Here is a 19,505-nt window from a genome sequence, read left to right as displayed (position 1 = left end):
GCTGAGGTGGTCTTAGATGGGGATGAAGAACTTGTTGGGAACTGGAGCAAATGTGATTCTTGTTACGTTTTAGCAAAGACACTGGCAGCATTTTGTGCCTCCCTTAGGGATTTTGGAACTTTGAACTTAAGAGAGATGATTTAGGGTATCTGGCAGAAGAAATTTCTAAGCAGCAAAGCATTCAAGAGGTGACTTGGTGCTGTTAAAGGCATTCAGTTTTAAAACGGAAACAGAGCATAAAAGTTTGGAAAATTTGCAGCTTGACAATGTGATAGAAAAGAAAATCCCATTTTCTGAGGAGAAATTCAAGTTGGCTGCAGAAATTTGAATAAGTAATGAGGAGTTGAATGTTAATCCCCAAGACAATGGGGAAAATGTCTTCAGGTCAAGTCAGAGTTCTTCATGGAAGCCTCTCCCATCACAGGCCTGGAGGCCTGGGAGGAAAATGTGGTTTTGTGGCCCAGGCCCAGGGTCCCTGTGCTGTGTACAGCCTAGAGACTTGGTGCCCTGCATCCCAGCCGCTGCAGCTGTGGGTGAAAGGGGCCAACGTAGAGTTCAGGTGGTGGCTTCAGAGGGTGCAAGCCCCAAGGCTTGGCAGCTTCCACATGGTGTTGAGACTGTGGGTGCACAGGAGTCAAGAACTGAGGTTTGGGAACCTCCACCTAGATTTCAGAAAATGTATGGAAACACTTGGATGCCCAGGCAAAAGTTTGCTGCAGCAGGGCAGGGACCTCATGCCCTCTGCTAGGGCAATGTAAAAGGGAAATGTGGGGCTGGAGACCGCACACAGAGTCCCTACTGGGGTACTGCCTAGTGGAGCTGTGAGAAGAGGGTCACCATCCTCCAGACCCCAGAATGGTAGATCCACTGACAGCTTGCACTGTGCACCTGGAAAAGCTGCAGACACTCAATGCCAGCCTGTGAATGCAGCCAGGAGGGGGGATATATGCTGCAAAGCCACAGGAGTGGAACTGCCTAAGACCATGGGAACCCACCTCTTCCATCAGCATAACCTGGATGTGAGACATGGAGTCAAAGGATATCATTTTGGAGCTTTGAGATTTGACTGTCCCAGTGGATTTTGGAGTTGCGTGGGGCCTGTAGCCTCTTTGTTTTGGTCAATGTTTCCCATTTGGAACAGCTGTATCAATGCCTGTACCCCGAGCGTATCTAGGAAGTAACTAAATTGCTTTTGATTTTATAGACTCATAGGCAGAAGGGACTTGCCTTGTCTCAGATGAAACTTTTGACTGTGCACTTTCGAGTTAATTAGTTAAGACTTTTCGGGACTGTTGGGAAGGCATGATTGGTTTTGAAATGTGAGGACATGAGATTTGGGAGGGGCAAGAGCAGAATAATATGGTTTGGTTGTGTTCTCACCCAAATCTCATCTTGAATTCCCAAGTGTTGTGCGAGGGACCCTGTGGGAAGTAACTGAATCCTGGGGGCAGGACTCTCCCATGCCATTCTTGTGATAGTGAATAAGTCTCATGAGATCTGATGGCTATTATAAGAGGGAGTTTTCCTGCACAAGCTCTCTTTGCTTGCTGCCATCTGTATAAGACATGACTTGCTTCTCCTTGCCTTCTGTCATGATTGTGAGGCTTCCCCAGCCACGTGGAACTGTAAGTCCAATTAAACTTCTTTCTTTTGTAAATTGCTCAGTCTTAGCTATTTCTTTATCAGCAGCGTGAAAATGAACTAACACACTATGTGTATTTACAAAATAATCAAATTTATAGATAATTTTTTAAAGACACATTTGGTACATAAAGGTTTGCCTGTTCCCATAGGAAAGACTAACAGTTGGTTAAGGGAAGATTACCACGGATGCAGTTAAGGAAACAGTTGCTGCTATTTCATAGTAGGTGGTCCACTCTGATGTCATTGTAGCAGGGTTGAAATAAAACATTTCAACCACGTATTTTCTGAACACGCCTAAATAAGGTCTGGTCCAGCTCAGAACCACGGCCGTAGGACCCAAAGGATAGAGCATTAAATCCTTTATTCCTGTGGGAACTAAAAAGAAGAGGGCAGGGGATAGAAAAAGAAAGTTAAGAAGGAATGTCTTAGCAATGGCCTCAAACTTCTACTTAATGACCCGAGTTTTCACTCTTCTGATACAATACCTCCCTCCCTCCCTCCCTTCCTTCCTTCCTCCCTCCCTCCCTTCCTTCCTCCCTCCCTTCCTTCCTTCCTCCCTTCCTTCCTCCCTCCCCCTGCCCTCCCCCTTCCTCCTTCCCTCCCTTCCTCCTTTCATCTTTCTTTTCTCTTTCTTTCTTTCTTTCTTTCTTCTTTCTTTCCTTTCTCTCTCTTTTTCTTTTTTTCTCTCTCTTTCTCACTCTCTTCTTTCTTTCTCACTCTCTTTCTCACTTTTTCTCCTTTCTCTCTTTCTTTCTCTCTCTCTCTTTCATTTGTTCTGTCTTTCTTCTTTTCTTTCTTTCTTTTTTTTTTCTTTTTTTTCTGAGACAGGGTCTTGCTATGTTACCAAGGCTAGATTAAAACTTCTGGGCTTGGCTGGGTGTGGTGGCTCATGCCTGTAATCCCAGCACTTTGGGAAGCCAAGGTGGGCAGATCACGAGGTCAGATCGAGACCATCCTGGCTAACACGGTGAAACCCCGTCTCTACTAAAAATATAAAAAATTAGCCAGGCATGGTGGCATGTACCTGTAGTCCCAGCTTTTCAGGAGGCTGAGGCAGGAGAATTGCTTGAACCTGGGAGGCAGAAGTTGCAGGGAACTGAGATTGCACCACTGCGTTCCAACCTGGGTGACAGAGCGAGACTCTGTCTCCAAAAAAAAAAAAAAAAAAAAAAAAACAGACAAAACAAAACAAACAAACAACTTCTGGGCTCAAGCAGTCCTCCCACCTCAGCCTCCCAAGTAGCTGGAACTGTAGGTGTGTGCCACGGCACACAGCTTTACTCTTGTTGTATAATCATTGAAAACTAAAGTAAGTATGTTTGCGTCTGATTTTTTCCCCAAGTAATAAATATTAAGAATGTTTTCCAAGTATACAATTCTTGTTATTTATTACTCTGAAGGTAGCATATTGGATGAACTAATATAGACCTTCCAAATACAATGATAATGATTTGAGCTTGCACATTGCACCCCTCCGTCAATACCCTAATATATAGGTCAGTCATTCTTCTTGTGGCTAGCAACTTACCAATAGCAAATGTCACAGGATCTGAAGGTGGTCCAATCAAAGGGCCTTTCCTTAGGTATATTACAACCTGGTACTGGGCACCAGGAACCAGATTTTCAATAATAGGTTTGCTTGAGTTCACCTTTAAACCAAACACCCAATAAGATTTATTTAGAGCTGGGATTTCAGAATGTTACACAGAGGCTGGTATAATATTCAGAGACTCTTTTTGGAATCACAGATGACTTTGAAATCCAGAAGGCTTTACTGAAGCTGTCAGATTCCAAAATTAGGATGATTTATAGTTTATGTGAACATTGAAGGGAACCTAGAAGATTCAAATTTTGTCTATTCTAAGCCGTGTGAACTGCTTTATACCATCAGTGTCAATTATAACTATGCACACTAGAGACACATCAGCCTGTAACCATAATCAAATCAGCAATACCATGAGGATAGTTTGACATTCTAAATTGTAGTGTCAGCTGATTACATACAAAGATCAGTACAGAAATGTCTTTAGTCTCTTGTCACTTAGAAGCATATAATATCTAATTATAGAAATGAAAATGACCACCGGGAACAGTGGCTCATGCGTGTAATCCCAGCACTTTGGGAGGCCAAGGCAGGCAGATCATTTGAAGTAAGGAGTTCAAGACCAGCCTGACGAATATAGTGAAACCCTGTCTCTACTAAAATACAAAGAAAATTAGCCAGGCATGGTGGCAGGTGCCTGTAATCTCAGCTACTCAGGAGGCTGAGGTAGGAGAATTGCTTGAACCCAGGAGGCAGAGGTGCAGTGAGCCGAGTTTGTGCCACTGCACTCCAGCCTGGGCAACAGAGTGAGACAAGCTCTCAAAAAAACAAAAATTAAAAATAAATAAATAAATAAATAAATGGAAATGACTTTAGAGATTACCTAGTCCAAAGTGCTCATTTAATAAACAAAGTAAAGCCAGAGAATGGCCAAGGTCGTATATTTAGATGCAGTGTTGGGACTGGAAGCCTAGTGTTGGGACCTCTAATCTACACTATGGGCAGGTCACTGTGCTAAGCATCGAGATATCCTGGTAAGCACCCTGCCAGGCTGTTGTAGCCCCCTGAAATAATATTGTAGAGAGCATTTCTCATTTACATGAGACCTTCTTTACTGTTCTTTTTTTTTTTTTTTTTTTTTGAGACAGAGTCTTACTCTGTCGCCCAGGCTGGAGTGAAGTGGCATGATCTGGGCTCACTGCAACCTCCACCTCCCGGGTTCAAGCATTTCTCCTGCCTCAGGCTCTTGAGTAGCTGGGATTACAGTTGTGTGCCACCACGCCCAGCTAATTTTGGTATTTTTAGTAGAGACGAGGTTTCGCCATGTTGGCCAGGCTGGTCTCTGGACTCCTGACCTCAGGTGATCCACCTGCCTGGGCCTTCTAAAGTGCTAGGATTACAGGCATGAGCCACCACACTTGGCCCTGCTCTTTTTAAAAAAAATTTGGATACGTAACAAATACCATATAGGGAAAAATAGTGAGAACGTATAGATGAATAAAATGCATTTATTAAATTTGAATGTTGGCACGCACAAGAATTGATAATTCAACTAAAAGGTTAAGGTGCTGCTTTGACCTTCAGTGTCTCTAATATTTAAGACAGTATTGCTTGGTGGAAAGAACACACGTTCTTTTTTCGGACTACCTGGAATCAAATCCTGACTCTACTCATTATTAGCATGGGGGTTTATTTATGCTTTATAATTTATTTAAAATTCTTACCTTGGTTACTTCATTGCTAAAATATAGGTAATAAAATTATATACCTCATAGAGTTTGAGAATGTTTAAACCAGAGTATCAATAAATATTAACCTTTATTCATCTTATTAACTTTTTGGCCTCTCGGATACATAAAATTGTGGAATTACTCCAAGGAGGAACATGAATCAATGGAGAACAATGTTGTTTACAGCTTATCTATGCTGTAAGGTGTTTTTTAGAGTCCCATTAAGATTTTAAGGATTCATACAGAACTGGTGATATGATATGAATTTTAAACCTTTTCACACTGGAAACTGATTATACACAGTAGAAATTATGTAATCTGAATTGGTACAACTTGCTCTACATGTAAGTAAAAGGAGCCATATACCAAAATTTATTTTCCACTGACTTGAACAAAATAAGATTATATTGAATTAATAAATTGGGATTTTCATTCTTTCTTTCATATTTATACTCTTTCATATCAGGGTTTCTTGCACAAGTTTTAGATTTTTAATTCTGCTGGAAGCCGTATAGGCAGATTTAGTCAACTATATCTCTTCATCTGATAGACAGTTTTCCTTCCTTCCTTCCTTCCTTCCTTCCCTCCCTCCCTCCCTCCTTCCTTCCTTCCCCCTCCCTCTCTCCCTCCCTCCCTCCCTCTTTCTTTCTTTCTTTCCTTTCTTTCTTTCTTTCTTTCTTTCTTTCTTTCTTTCTTTCTTTCTTTCTTTCTTTCTCTTTCTCCTTCCTTCCTCTCTCTCTCTTTCTTTCTTCTCTTTTCTTTCTTTTTGAGACATAGTCTTGCTCTGTCACTGTGTTGCCCAACCTGGAGTGCAGTGGCACGATCTTGGCTCACTGCAACCTCTGCCTCCTGGGTTCAAGTGATTCTTGTGCTTCAGCTACCCAAGTAGCTGGAATTAGAGGTGTGCGCCATCATGCTCAGCTTATTTTTGTGTTTCTAGTAGAGACAGAGTTTCATTATGTTGGTCAGGCTGGTCTCAAACTCCTGGCCTCAAGTGCCTCTCCTGCCTTGGCCTCCCAAAGTGCTGGGATTACAGGCGTGAACCACCATGCCCGGACTGATAGAGAATTTTCTAAAGAGACAAACTATGCTAAGAAGATGCATATTATCCACAACTAAGCAATATTATTTTATTTATTTAAAATACACTTTATATGATACAACATATATGCTTATTGTAAAAATTGCTCACCCAATAAACGAACAAATGAAGTAAATTGGAAGTCTTATTTGTTCTCCTCCTCCCACAAATCCTGACATTTTGATATGCCTTCTTCTAGACCTTCTTCTAACATATATACATAAATAATATGCTATTAAACCATATAATGTGTTATATTATCAACATTGCTCCAGGCCAGGCGCAGTGGCTCATGCCTGTAATCCCAGCACTTTGGGAGGCCGAGGTGGGCAGATCACCTGAGGTTGGGAGTTTGAGACCAGCCTGGCCAACACGATGAAAACCCATCTCTACTAAAAATACAAAAATTAGTGAGGCGTGGTGGCTCACTTCTATAGTCCCAGCTCCTTGGGAAGCTGAGGCAACAGAATCGCTTGAAACTGGGAGGTGGAGGTTGCAGTGAGCTGAGATTACGCCACTGCACTCCAGCCTGGCTGACAGAGCAAGACTCTATCTCAATAAACCTCCCAAAAACCAAAAAAAAAAAATTGCTCCATTTAAACTTAACACATTGTAGACATCTGACTATAAGTGTAAATGCTGACCTAGCTCATTAATCACCCATTTTGCCTATTTAGAATGTTTAGAATAATAAAGGGCATAAGGAGTATAGATTGTTTCATGGCGATGTTAAGGTTCCTTTCTTTCGATAATATTTTAGGAGTTGATTCTAACTATTCAAATGACTACCTAGAATCATAGCTGTTTAAATATGCCATTATAGCCGGGCACAGTGGCTCACGCCTGTAATCCCACCACTTTGGAAGGCCAAGGTGGGCGGATCATGAGGTCAAGAGATCGAGATCATCCTGGTCAGCATGGTGAAACCCCATCTCAACTAAAAATACAAAAATTAGCTGGGTGTGGTGGTGTGCACCTGTAGTCCCAGCTAATTGGGAGGCTGGGACAGGAGAATCACTTGAACCCAGGAGGCGGAAGTTGCAGTGAGCCGAGATCATGACTTTGCACTCCATGCTCCAGCCTGGCAGCAGAGCGAGACTCCATCTCATAAACAAACAAACAAACAAAAATATGCCATTATAATAAATTTATCCTAGGGATATTATACTTTTTAAAATAAGAAGTAGCTATGGGCATATACATCATATTACTTAAAAAACGACAAAGGGGTAATTGGATTACAGATTACCTGACTTGGTAATAAATTAAAAACACTAATTTCCATCCTCCCCAATTTCTGAATATTTACTGAGCTGCTAACCTATATTTACACTTCTATGTTTCTCCATGCCTTTTTATTTCTCCTGGACCTCCTTGGGTGTGTGTTGGAGGAGGAAAAGTGGAATGCCTCTGCATTCTGCATGTTAAGTAATGTGTTTTATTTTTTACAAAACACTTCCACACTCTGCTCCCCCTTAATTTCCACTCATTTAGCATCCCAATATTTTTCCTGACTGTCTTAATCTTCATTCCTGAGAATTTAGTTGAGTCCAATGTCCCTCCAACTGGATACCAGTTTTATTCCTCTTCAGCTAAAGGAATAAGGAGAAAAATGTACTAGACAGCATAGCTAATCGAAGTAAGAATATGATAGGCAATTTTTTTTTTTTTTTTTTTTTGTGGAGACAGAGTTTCACTATGTTACCCAGGCTGGTCTCAAACTTCTGAGCTCAAGTGATCTGCCCACCTTAGCTTCCCAAAGTGCTGGGATTACAGGCATGAGCCACTGCACCTGTATATGATGGACTCTTAAATAATAGGGTTGAACTAGATGATAGTGTAGGTTCCTTTGAGCCTGAGATGGTCTTATTTCCACTTTATGTAATCTTCTTTCCATTGGTGCTTTTCTACACATTTATTTAGTGGCATAATGGACTACAGTGGTATGATATTATACAAATCTCAAAAAGGTCTTGTGGTAACTGAGATGATGTCTAGCATGGTGGTCTCTTTCCTGCACTCCCCTTTAAATATTGGTCTTCTTGCTTATAATCCTGAATAGGACATTTCATGTTCTGTTTTCCTATTTGCATTTTGAGAAGATATTGTAAAAGTACATTTGGACTAGTCTTTTCTGGCTCATTGATAATTTACAATATCTATCTCTACCTTTAGCCTTTGTATTCTTATGTGAAAGATATATAATGTGTACATTAAGTAGGGCAAGGGGAGAAATGTACCTTGAAGCAGTTGAGTTCTAGGTCAAGGTCTGTAGGGGAAAACACGTTTTTCTGTCAATGTAATGAGTCAGTCATCTTGGGTATGCTCAGGAAAGGAAGCTAATAAGTTACACAATGAACTGTGATTACTAGTTAATCGGTTTAGCATATTTATTCCTTAATTTAATTCAACTCAAGGGGCACCTCATTCTCAAGCATTCTACGGCTTTCTAGTGCTCCAAAGAACACGATTCCTGAATTCATCTTATCGATTTACAATTTATCATTGTTTGAATTTCATTAAATGCTTAATTTTCCTGGGAGGAATGGAAACATCCCAAATTGCTCTCATACGGCAAACATCTTTTCTGTGCATTACATTTCCAACGAATTGATAATTATTTTTTTACTTTTGCCTTTAGGGAAGAAAATGTGTTTGTAAGACACCAAGAACCACCACATTTGACCTTGTAAAAACATAAGGCCAGAATTTAGAAATATAGGACTGGGCCCCAGGTTCTCAGGGCATTTGAGAGCAAGGTCCACTCTGGGCTCCAGTTGCACGGTTTCACTATGGTTTGGTCTGGCATATGCATTCCTTCTGCTAGCCACTCACAGGACTACTGAGTTGCACACCGTCTCTGCCTGCCCTTCACTCCTCTGTGCACAGCTGTCTCCCACATATTCTTCAAAGCTCTTTTCAGTTGTGACTGGTGAGGGGGTAGTTTTTTACTTTATATTCTTTTTTTTTTTCTTTTTCTTTGAGACGGAGTCTCACTCTGTTGCCCAGGCTGGAGTACAGTGGTGGGATCTCGGCTCACTGCAACCCCCACCTCCCGGGTTCAAGTGATTCTCTTGCCTCAGCTTCCCGAGTAGCTGGGATTACAGGCACGTGCCACCACGCCTGGCTAATTTTTGTATTTTTAGTAGAGATGAGTTTTCACCATGTTGGCCAGGCTGGTCTCGAACTCCTGACCTCAGGTGATCCACCCGCCTCGGCCTTCCAAAGTGCTGGGATTAAAGGTGTAAGCCCCCACACCCAGCCTACTTTATATTCTTTACATTTTTAAGTTTTTTTTTTTCAGCAAGAATGCGTTACTTTTACAGTAAAAATGAAAATTAAAAGAATGGAAAAAAGTAAAACAAACAAACAAACAAACAAAAAACCCTCCAACCCTCTGCTTGGTTGTCTCCTGCTCTGTGATGTTTTTTCCAACCAGTTTCCAAATCCTCTTTCCCCTTCATCCATGTTACTCACGCTTAGCTCCTTCTTCCGTGAACTCCTCTGAACTCTCATCATTCATTTTAAGCTGAGGCCTTATTCCATACAGTGCAGTCATTATATGTTCACTTATCTATTGTTCTCATTAGATTACAAGCTCTGCAAGAGCAGGATGTTTAAAAATTTCTAACATCTATCTTAGTACCTGGCACATCATAGATGCTCAGCAAATTCCCTTGAATAATGAATGAAAAAGAACATGACCCTCCTCTGAAGAGAAAGGGAGATGACAGTGCCATCAAAAAGCCATTGCCAGTCATTTCTGGCCCCTCTGGCTCTTGGGAACAGTCATAGAACACACCCATCCCAGCAGACCTCAGCCTGGCTTCCTGCAATTGCCTCCTTGGCATTGCCCTGTAAGGTTGTGCTCAGGAGGGACTGGCGAGCCCATCCTCATTTCCTCTCCTTTACCTGAGTGCAGTACTGCTTTTCAAGCCTCTGGCTCTCCTTTTGTTTCTGGCAGGTCAGCGACACCACAGACACAATGGTGCTGTTGTAGTTCTCTTGGGAAGATGTCCAGGACATCAAGGCAGTGGTTGAGCTTAAAACGTGGACACTCACGTGCTGCGGCTTCTCGGTCAGTTCTTCAATCCACTCTCCTGAAGGACCTGCACATTTCAAATTGGAACACAGGGGAGGCTGCACGTTACACTGATTGAGATAAAATATTCTGGTTTAAAAAATCTTGTTTTCTTTTTGCCCTTACAATGAGATTCAAAGAAAGATTGGCGGTCGGACTGGCAACTCTTCAGGTCTTCTGCCCAGCTGCAACCCTCTACTCCTTGACCTCACCTTGATCTAAACAGCAGCCTCGGCAATAACAGCAGAAACAAAAGCGCCACTTCAATCATCGTGTGCATGTGAGAGTATTCTGGTAAATTCTTCACCAGAGAAAACTTCCTTCTCTTTTAACAAAGAGTGAGCGTGGCAGTGTGGCATTTCATCAGGGTTTATTATTCCTTTGCTACTAGGATCTTTGATCTCTAGGAATAATTACTTTGAGATTCAAATCAGCCTCGACTACTATCTTGTGCAAACATTTGAATTTGGCAACAGTGAGAACGAAAAGGCAGGCTGTGATTATATTAGAGAAGAAACACACAACAGGCTGGCTCAATTAAAGAAGCTGGCTAAAACCTGGGTGATAATTTGAGGAACACAACAGGATCCTTACCATAAAATGTCTCCATAGAAGTGCCCATCCTTAGCTTTGTTCTCTTATGTTCCTAAAGTGGTTCTTAACACAGTGCCTGACACCTAGTAAGGACTCAAGACATCTTAAGGTGATTACTATCTACAGAAATTCCCTGCTGAAATGCAAATGTGAAACTTCCATTTATTTGCTTAGGATGCATTCTCAGCTCCTTAATTTGATGCTGTATTCCTAAGCTGAGACCCAGGAGAGGAAAAGGAGCAAGTGGCTCTACTGGGGAGGACAGACTAAGGTTTGGTGTAAATGGTGCAAGGGAAATGATAATACAAAATTATATTAATTATAGTAAAGAGATATGGAACCCATTGTGTATTTATACGTTTGTTCCTGGCAGGTCAGTGACACCACAGACACAAGGATGCTACCGTAGTTCTCTTGGGAAGATGTCTAGGACATCACAGTAGTGGTTGAGCTTAAAACACGGACGCTCACATATAAACTGCTTTTCAGCATGTAAACTGTTTTTTAGCATATAACCTTCTTTAAGTTTTTACATGTTACGTATTTCATTCCTTTTTATTTATTTATTTATTTATTTATTTATTTTGAGATGGAGTCTCACTCTGTCACCCAGGCTGGAGTGCAGCCTTATCTAGGCTCACTGCAACCTCCACCTCCTGAGTTCAAGCGATTCTCCTGCCTCAGCCTCCCGAGTAGCTGGGATTACAGGTGCCCACCACTACGCCTGGCTAATATTTGTACTTTTAGTAGAGAGAAGTTTTCACCATGTTGGCCAGGCTAGTCTTGAACTCCTGACCTCAGGTGATCCGCCCGCCTTGTCCTCCCTAAGCGCTGGGGTTATAGGTGTGAGCCACCGTGCCTGGCCCCTTTAACTTTTATAACAAGCCAATGAAATAAGTACTTTTATTAAATCTCACTTTTCAGATGTGAAAACTGAGGTAGAGATAGAGTAAGTTGAGCTAGGATTCACACACAGGAAGTCTGATTCCAAAATCCATGCTCTCAACCCTGCATGAGACTTCCTGGAGCACTATGAAATAGTAAAAATTTGGAGATACTATAATTGCACTAAGACTCAGTTTGGTCATTATTAGTGGTGCAACTTTGGACAAATGAGTTAACCTCTCTGAATCTCAGTCATTGCATCTGTGAAATGGATAAATCATGGAATTTTAGAATTGAAGAGAACTTTAGAGATCCACTGCTTTATTTTGCTGATATGGTTTGGCTCCGTGTCCCCACTCAAATATCATCTCGAATTGTAATCCCCACTTGTCGAGGGAGGGACCTGATGGGAGGTAATTGGATCATGGAGGTGGTTTCCCCTATGCTGTTCTCAAGACAATGAGGGAGTTCTCATGAGATCTGATGGTTTAAAAGTGGCAGTTTCCCCTGCTCTCTCTCTCTGTCCTGCCACCCTCTGAATAAGGTGCTTGCTTCCCCTTCGTCTTCTGCCATGATTGTAAGTTTCCTGAGACCTCCCTGGCCATGCAGAACTGTGAGTCAATTAAACCTCTTTCCTTTGTAAATTACTCAGTCTCTAGTAGTTCTTTATAGTAGTTTAAATATGGACTAACACATTTGCTGATGAGGAAACTGAGGCCCAGAGATATAAACAAGCTGCCTGAAGTCATAGAGCTAGTAAGTGCTTGTGACCTAACCCAGACCTCCTGTCTCTTGAGTCATTGCTTTTGAAAATCTGATTAATTTACCTCATAAGGTTGTTGTTGGGATCAAATGAGATAATATGTGTTAGAGAACTACATAAACGTGAAGTGTTACTACTGTTCTGAAGAGTACTAGTGTAGTGGGGGCACAGAGGGCGAAGGTTGGAGTAAGCAAAACAAATTCAATTATTTAATAGTTTTACCTTATGACTGACTTGATAATCAACCCAAGGACATGCGTCATTGCAGGCTAAATGAAAATGGGTTTTGTTATCAAATATTCCTGAGTTATAATCTTAATTTTGACACTTGGGGAAGTCACTGAAATTTCTGCGATTCAGTATGTATTTTAATGTGAAAAATGGGGGTAATAAAAGTGTTTTCTTCATAAGGCTATTGGCAGTCTAGTGCAAATTCCTACCTGAATTCTCATCTCTGGGAAGGCATTCAAAGCTACATAAATGTAAATTATAATGCAACGACATAAACATATAATAAATTGTAATGTAACAGCTCAACACCAGAATATGTGAAACAGTTTGGTCAGGAAAAACAGGCTGCAAATATACTTTAGCTGGTGTGTGACTACATTATGCTGAGCAAACGTAAGCCACCCTAATTTTTGCTCATGTACTCAGTTAGGTGTAAGTATTTATGTCTGCGGTATCCATTTTTTAAGCCAAAGAAGTATACATGGTACATCTGAATAGCTCATTACGACAGAACAGAATCTCCTTAAAAAGTCATTATTTTAGCAACAGAGAAAAAACAAAACTTCTAGGAGCCTATATTTTTCTAGATAAATATTAAGATGCATCTCTTCAAAGTAATTGCATTTTTGAGCAATTCCGACATATTCTCAATGGCACTAGTCACTTTAGATACTCTAAGAATAGAGCAGAGTGCATGAAAGATATAAGTGGTTCCATAAATATTTCTTGAATGTACAAAAGAATGAATAAATATGCAAACAGTATAACTCCGGCCTGGGATTTTACAACTTGACATGAGAAGCAAGATGTACATAAAATAAATCTAGAAAAATACCACACACTAATAAGTTATGTGTTTTGTGCTGTCTACTATGAGACAGAATAGGAATTCAGAGAAGAGAAAAGTCAGAAAGACCAGAATTGTCGTGGAGTTTTCGTGGAGGCTGTTCACATGTGCGGTGGATCTGTACTGGTGCAGAAAGAAACTACTTGGTAAGTGAGGCATTTTTAGTCTTATGGGAAGAATGAAATACTCGACTTTGTCCTCTTTCTTAAGTAATCACATGTCCAAGGTCTCTCACACTTGAAAGACACACAAGGCAGTTGGGAATACCCTTTCTATGCATCTGATAAATCTTTAAGGCCTTTCTTTTGCCAGAGGTGACATTTTTGGTTTTTCTTTTAAGTAAAAATATTATATGGGATATTTTCAACATTTTTAAGCTGCTACATAAACTGAGCTCCTCTTCTACTCTCATCCGTCCTTCAACGAAAGGTGGTATTTGCCTTTCCAGATGGCAATAGGATATGTGGTGGTTATCCTTTTCTGAAAGCAATTTTTATTCTTTGCCTTCTGGTTTTTCTTTCTACTTATCGGAGGCACATATAACTCCTGATAGGGTAGGTTACTGATTTTTGACCTCTATAATTCCAGTAAACATAGTCAGTTTAGCTAAACACGTTATAGAGGCAGGCACTGTTTTTGCAACCCTCAGAGGCTAGCTTTTGCTGTGCTGTTACCCTTATGGAATGGTAGAGGCCACCCTAGGACTTGACACTGGGACTTTCAGTTTGCTCTAGCTATGACTTTTTCCACCCGTTTTATGGAGACCATTGGGGTGTACCCACACTTGAATCTTTGTCTTTCTTTTGAGCCTCACAAGCTCAATACTCTAATGAGATTTTTCACAGTCCTATAATATCATTTCATTATGGGCTCAAACAGATGTCGTATTTCCCAAACTGTATGTCCACATCCTTGGAGGCTTTGTTATGGCGAATGTGAAAGGTCAGTTTAATAAATGTTCAATTATCACAATAGTAAAAAAATCCTCAAGTTAAACCCCTGGATAGGATTGCTACTATTAAACAAGCATCCATTTCCTCTGCTATCCAAAGCTTGTGGATCTCAGCCTCTCCTGATCTTGAAGACTTCTCAACATCCCTAAGGTTTGTGAATAATTGACATCTGAGCATCATTAATCCCACCAGTTCCATTGTTCTAGCTCCCCAGTAAGTGTAAAATGATCTCTTTCTTACTTACTGATATAAAAGCTGAGTGATTTTGCTGACTGACTTTTTCGAGTTTCACAAGATCCTGAGGAACTAAAGGTTGTCACAGATAACTTATACTTCCCAGGTTCCTTCAGTTCTGCAACAAATTCATGTGCTTCTTCATCCAGCATCAAATATTCAGTAAAGTTCTCTAAATCATATATAAAAAAGAGAAGATACATGAATAGACACCTGGAAAGGCCCTGGGTATAGACAAGTCGATTAATGAAAAAAAATTAGGTATTTTAAATGCTCCCTCCTTTTGTCAAGTTCAATTACACCTCTAAACTAAAGGTAACATTAAAGAATAATAAATAAGAGTTCAGTATTTTTACAATCTTCCAAATAACAAAACTCAAATACGGCATTCAAATCAATAAAACTAGGGATGGGTCTACACTGTGTATCTTTATGTACTCCTACCCAAAAAAATTATGTGTACAAAATAGAAGTAGATAATCAGGAAAAGTTAACAATTGTTGGCTTTCTCATCACGAGGTAAGGGCTAAAAAATAACCAGGATCAAATATCTTGTAAGTTCTTTGTGGTAGTATTAACTATCCAGAAGTGCTTTAACATTTATTTAAAATACATCTAATTTTTAAGGTATATTTTCTGATGTACCCCTGAACTTAAAGTAAAATTTAAAAAATAATAATCATGGTAATATTTTTCCTTTATCCATTTGCTTTCAGATCTTCTTAAAGAAAGAATTATTTCACATTGCTTCACAGTCCATCCATCCTCTGCTGCTTATTACTTCATTTGAAGTCATTATCATCAGTTGGTGACTACAACAGCCTTCAAAAGAAGACATTGAGTCAGATAAATGCATAATAGAACCTTCATGAGAAGAGGCAGTAAAAAGTTTTTGTAATGACAAGATCCTATTTGCCATAGGAACATATTTAGGAACAGAAAAATAAATGATAGATTAAGGAAACTTTAAAAAAAATAGGAAATTCCAGGAAAATGACTTTTGACTCAAATAATTAAGAATTTTCATTTTATGTAATATTTGGGTATGGTTGAATGCTGTATCATCTTGTATAGAAGAATCCACAGATTTTGTATCTCATGCTATTAAGTAAAATAGGAGTAAACAATATGTCAGTATATGAGACTACATGGGCCTTAAACTCTCACCCTAAAAATAAGGCTATCACTGTAACTTCAAATTTTTACAAATTATAACCTCTGCCACTCAAACTACTAGATCAGAAAATGGAAAACGAAGTATATTACTGTAAAAACTAAACAAACAACAAATAACCATAAAAATCTACCAAACAACAATTGAGATAGGCATCATGACCCAAACTTGTTGAAAGTCATGGCTCTACTTTCCTAAGTTAGTGGCTAAAATATAAAGAATGAACCTCAGATGCTGAGTTAGTCAATGCAAAATATAATATAGTAGCTATATGGAAATGTCAGCAGCTGTGTATTTTCCATTTTACTATCAGCTTCTCTTTGGAAAACTGTGGTGCTTTTTCTAGAGGGGCGCACCCTAAAGGGAACAAGAGTGGCTGGTTAGCAGGACACATGCCTCATATTCTTGAGGAAGTAGTAATGTTTTCATAAGTATTACTTTGCTGCCATGTTTAAAAATTTGCATATGAGAAAACAGAAAACTTCTCTAGGATATGTTGTAATATTCTGGGATAGTTAGATCTTTAATTCAAAATATTTCCAAATATGATGTTTTCCTCATTGTTCTGAGACATGAGAAATAGCGGGCCGTCAAATGTATACAGTTGGCAGTTCTTACAACTTGTGAATCACCCAAACCTTCTGATTCTTATCCAGTCTATTCATTTGGGTTTTCTGCTCTCAGTCTGCATTGGATACTCAATTAAATTCTCCCCTTTCATTACCATTATTCTTTGACTAATAACTGTCTATGATCAGTCTTTCTAAACTCAAATTTAAAAACATTTCAATTCCCCTTCCTTTGTATCAGTTCTTATTTCCTCTGATTTCCTACTGCTTTACCTTCTCGTTCAATATGGATATGGAACCCATCAAAAGCAGTGGGTGGTTTGGGTGGTAACCAGGTCAATATCATTTGCACAGGGAAAAAGGAGAAAGAGCCTGATGTTGACTTCTCTGTCTCACTGAGTGTACTGTTATTTTCGTATTCCATGGGAAGTACGCTGACAAATTCATCTTCACTTTCAGGAGCTGCAGATGCACTGTCCCACCAATATGGCTGAGACGTAGTTTCATAGTCACTGCTATTAAAATCAGGCCAACCGGAAGAAATGTTGCCCGAGAGAATTTCAGGGGTTTCTTCTGTAAAATGGAAGAGTTTTTCTTTTCCTATTGTATCTTGTGATCTCATGAAGGATTCTTCTGGGAAATTGCCACTCTGTTCTTCCCAGTTGTTTTTGTTCAAGTTTACGATACGAACGGAAATATTTTGAGGTGGATAAGGGGCTGTAAGAGAGAGAATTTTCATTTTCAAGTAATTTTTAATTCAATTAGAGTGAATACTTAATCTCTTAATGAGTCAGGTACACAAGCAGATTTTTAAAAGTGGAATTTAATTTTACTTCTGATACACAGACAAATTTACATCAAGATAAGCTGTGTTTTTTTCCGTATACATACTTCTAACATTTTGTGGATGATGTATACCTATTAACATACCACTAGTCACACTTCAAATATATTAACTTGCAATATTATGCTTGTTGAAGTGGTAATTCAACCACTTCTAAAAGCAGAGTATATAAATATTTTTCAGTTTATCGTAATTCCACTTACAAAAAAATGTATCTCTGTTCCTGGATTTTTATTACAAAACAAAACAAAACAAAACAAGTATAGTGTACTTATAGCTATGAAGATGAAAATACTCCATGTGACATAGCTGCACCTACAAGAGTTGCATACATGTGTTGCCTTTAGAGATGTTAACACACATGTTAGAAATATAGCTTCACTCCTCACCTCTCTAAAATGAAACATATAAACTCAAAATGAGTTTACAAATTATGGAAGCACACTTTACTTACAGGGAGAAAATTATGAAGACGCACTGCGTAGTCTCTGCCTGTAACAGTTTCTACTTGTTCTTCAAATAGCAGTTCCATTATCACCTCTTCCATGAACTTTTTTGTTAATTTTTATTTTGAGACAGTATCTCTCTCTGTTGCCCAGGCTAGAGTGCAATGACGTGGTCTCGGCTCACTGCAACCTCCGCCTCCTGGGTTCAAGCAGTTCTCCTGCCTCAGTCTCCCGAGTAGCTGGGATTACAGGCACCAGCCACCAAGCCCGGCTAATATTTGTATTTTTAGTAGAGATGGGGTTTCACCACGTTGGCTAGGCTGGTTTCAAACTCCTGACCTCAGGTGATCCACCCGCCTCGGCCTCCCAAAGTGCTGGGATTACAGGCATGAGCCACCGCGCTAGGCCCCATGAGCTCCTAATAAAAATTTATCTCTCCTTCCTTTGTGTTGTTAAATAACTTTGTACCTCTGTTATAATATTTATCTCATTCTGCCTTGTGTTAGTGCCATTCATGTATTATGAGTACCAATTTTTGAGGACAAGGATCCTGTCTCATCAGTCTTTGTCTTCATGTCTCAGTACTGAGAACAACTTCCAGGTAGAAGGTGCTCAATTAATGTTTTTCTACTTACATTGAATAATGAAAAACATAAATAGAATCTTAACTGTTGACATTAGGTGAATTAGTGATTTAGCTGAAATAGTTTCCTGGTCTTAGACTAATGAATAAGAATCATGACATCTTAGAATTTCAAATTGTCAAGACCTTAGAAGTAATCTATCATAATCCCTTCCTGATGCTCATCAGAATGTCCTCTCCAGCATTCCTATTGAGTACTCAGGCATACTAGGCACATACGATTTTGCTTATATTGGTGATGGGTACTTAGTAGATATATGCTTATTTTATCCATTCATTATTCCATCCATCCATCCATCCATCCATCCATCCATCCACCCATCCATCTATCCATCCATCCATGCAACTATCCATCCATCCTACAATAGTGCTTCATATTAGTGGTGCTACTAAAATCAAGCACCGCAAGTTTTAGATACATTTGAATTTCAATATTTTCCTTTAATAATCTGATAATCTTTACTAGAATGTCTTCACTCTGTTTTCTGCCATAGGGCCACTTGTCAGCAATAACTGATGTCTACTAGATCTGGGTAAGTTAGTTAATTATAACCTTTGGTAATAGTATAGTAGCTTTTTATTCAAAGATTAGAAATCTATGATTACATTGACATATTTTAGATTTTTCTTATTGAATATTTTGCCCAGTTCTTTTTATATTGATAGAAAATCTGTTTTAGGTTATTAAACATATATATTTTCTTTCTTTGCTCTGGATCAGAATATTTCTTAGGATAAAAAATAAATATACAGCAAAACATAACTGAATTATTTTTTTCACTGTATTTGATTCTTCAGGAGACTTACCAGTTCTGTGCTGTTTGGGTTCGTGACTGACACCACTGTACTCAACAAGGGTACTTTTATTAAAAGTTGCCTCAGATACCAGCTGAAAGGTGATATTACTATAACACATTCCTGGCAGCCAGTGATTAAATACTGTTTTTCCCTTAAAGAAATCTGTGAAGAGAAAATCAATTACATGAAAAATATGGTCTTCTAAACGTCACACACTTCTGGAAAGTTTGAAACAATTATGGCTAAACATTCACAAAATAATATTTCCTTCAACTACTGTTATGGTCAGTAATAAAGAGTTAGTAGAAGGCTAGAGATGAAACGTTGAATGTTTAGACTCAATCCTGAAGGGCTTTTTCTGACAAAATTCCTAAGGAGATCAAACACAATTGGAGTTAACCTTTTTATGATAGGAACTTTTGGGGTATGTATTAATTGAAGGAGA

The 19,505-nt window shown here is 39.3% G+C and overlaps 1 protein-coding gene across 2 annotated transcripts in view; it reads right to left on the bottom strand.

The window, feature by feature from the left end:
- Positions 1 to 19,505, bottom strand: part of PTPRO (protein tyrosine phosphatase receptor type O) — a 265,462-nt gene that overhangs the window by 78,686 nt on the left and 167,271 nt on the right. For both annotated transcript variants that reach the window (XM_003816527.5, XM_003816526.5), the window contains exons 4-9: positions 19,070 to 19,222; positions 16,603 to 17,046; positions 14,597 to 14,758; positions 9,911 to 10,107; positions 3,173 to 3,293; positions 1,826 to 2,019 (exon numbers count right to left, since the gene is read on the bottom strand). In XM_003816527.5, the coding sequence (XP_003816575.1) occupies positions 1,826 to 2,019; positions 3,173 to 3,293; positions 9,911 to 10,107; positions 14,597 to 14,758; positions 16,603 to 17,046; positions 19,070 to 19,222 (1,271 nt within the window). The remainder of the gene's footprint in view (positions 1 to 1,825; positions 2,020 to 3,172; positions 3,294 to 9,910; positions 10,108 to 14,596; positions 14,759 to 16,602; positions 17,047 to 19,069; positions 19,223 to 19,505) is intronic.

Source organism: Pan paniscus, chromosome 10 (assembly GCF_029289425.2).
Source record: "Pan paniscus chromosome 10, NHGRI_mPanPan1-v2.0_pri, whole genome shotgun sequence".
NCBI lineage: Eukaryota > Metazoa > Chordata > Mammalia > Primates > Hominidae > Pan > Pan paniscus.
The sequence above is the reverse complement of the archived record's forward strand: the minus strand, read 5'-3'. Positions and strand labels throughout refer to the sequence as shown.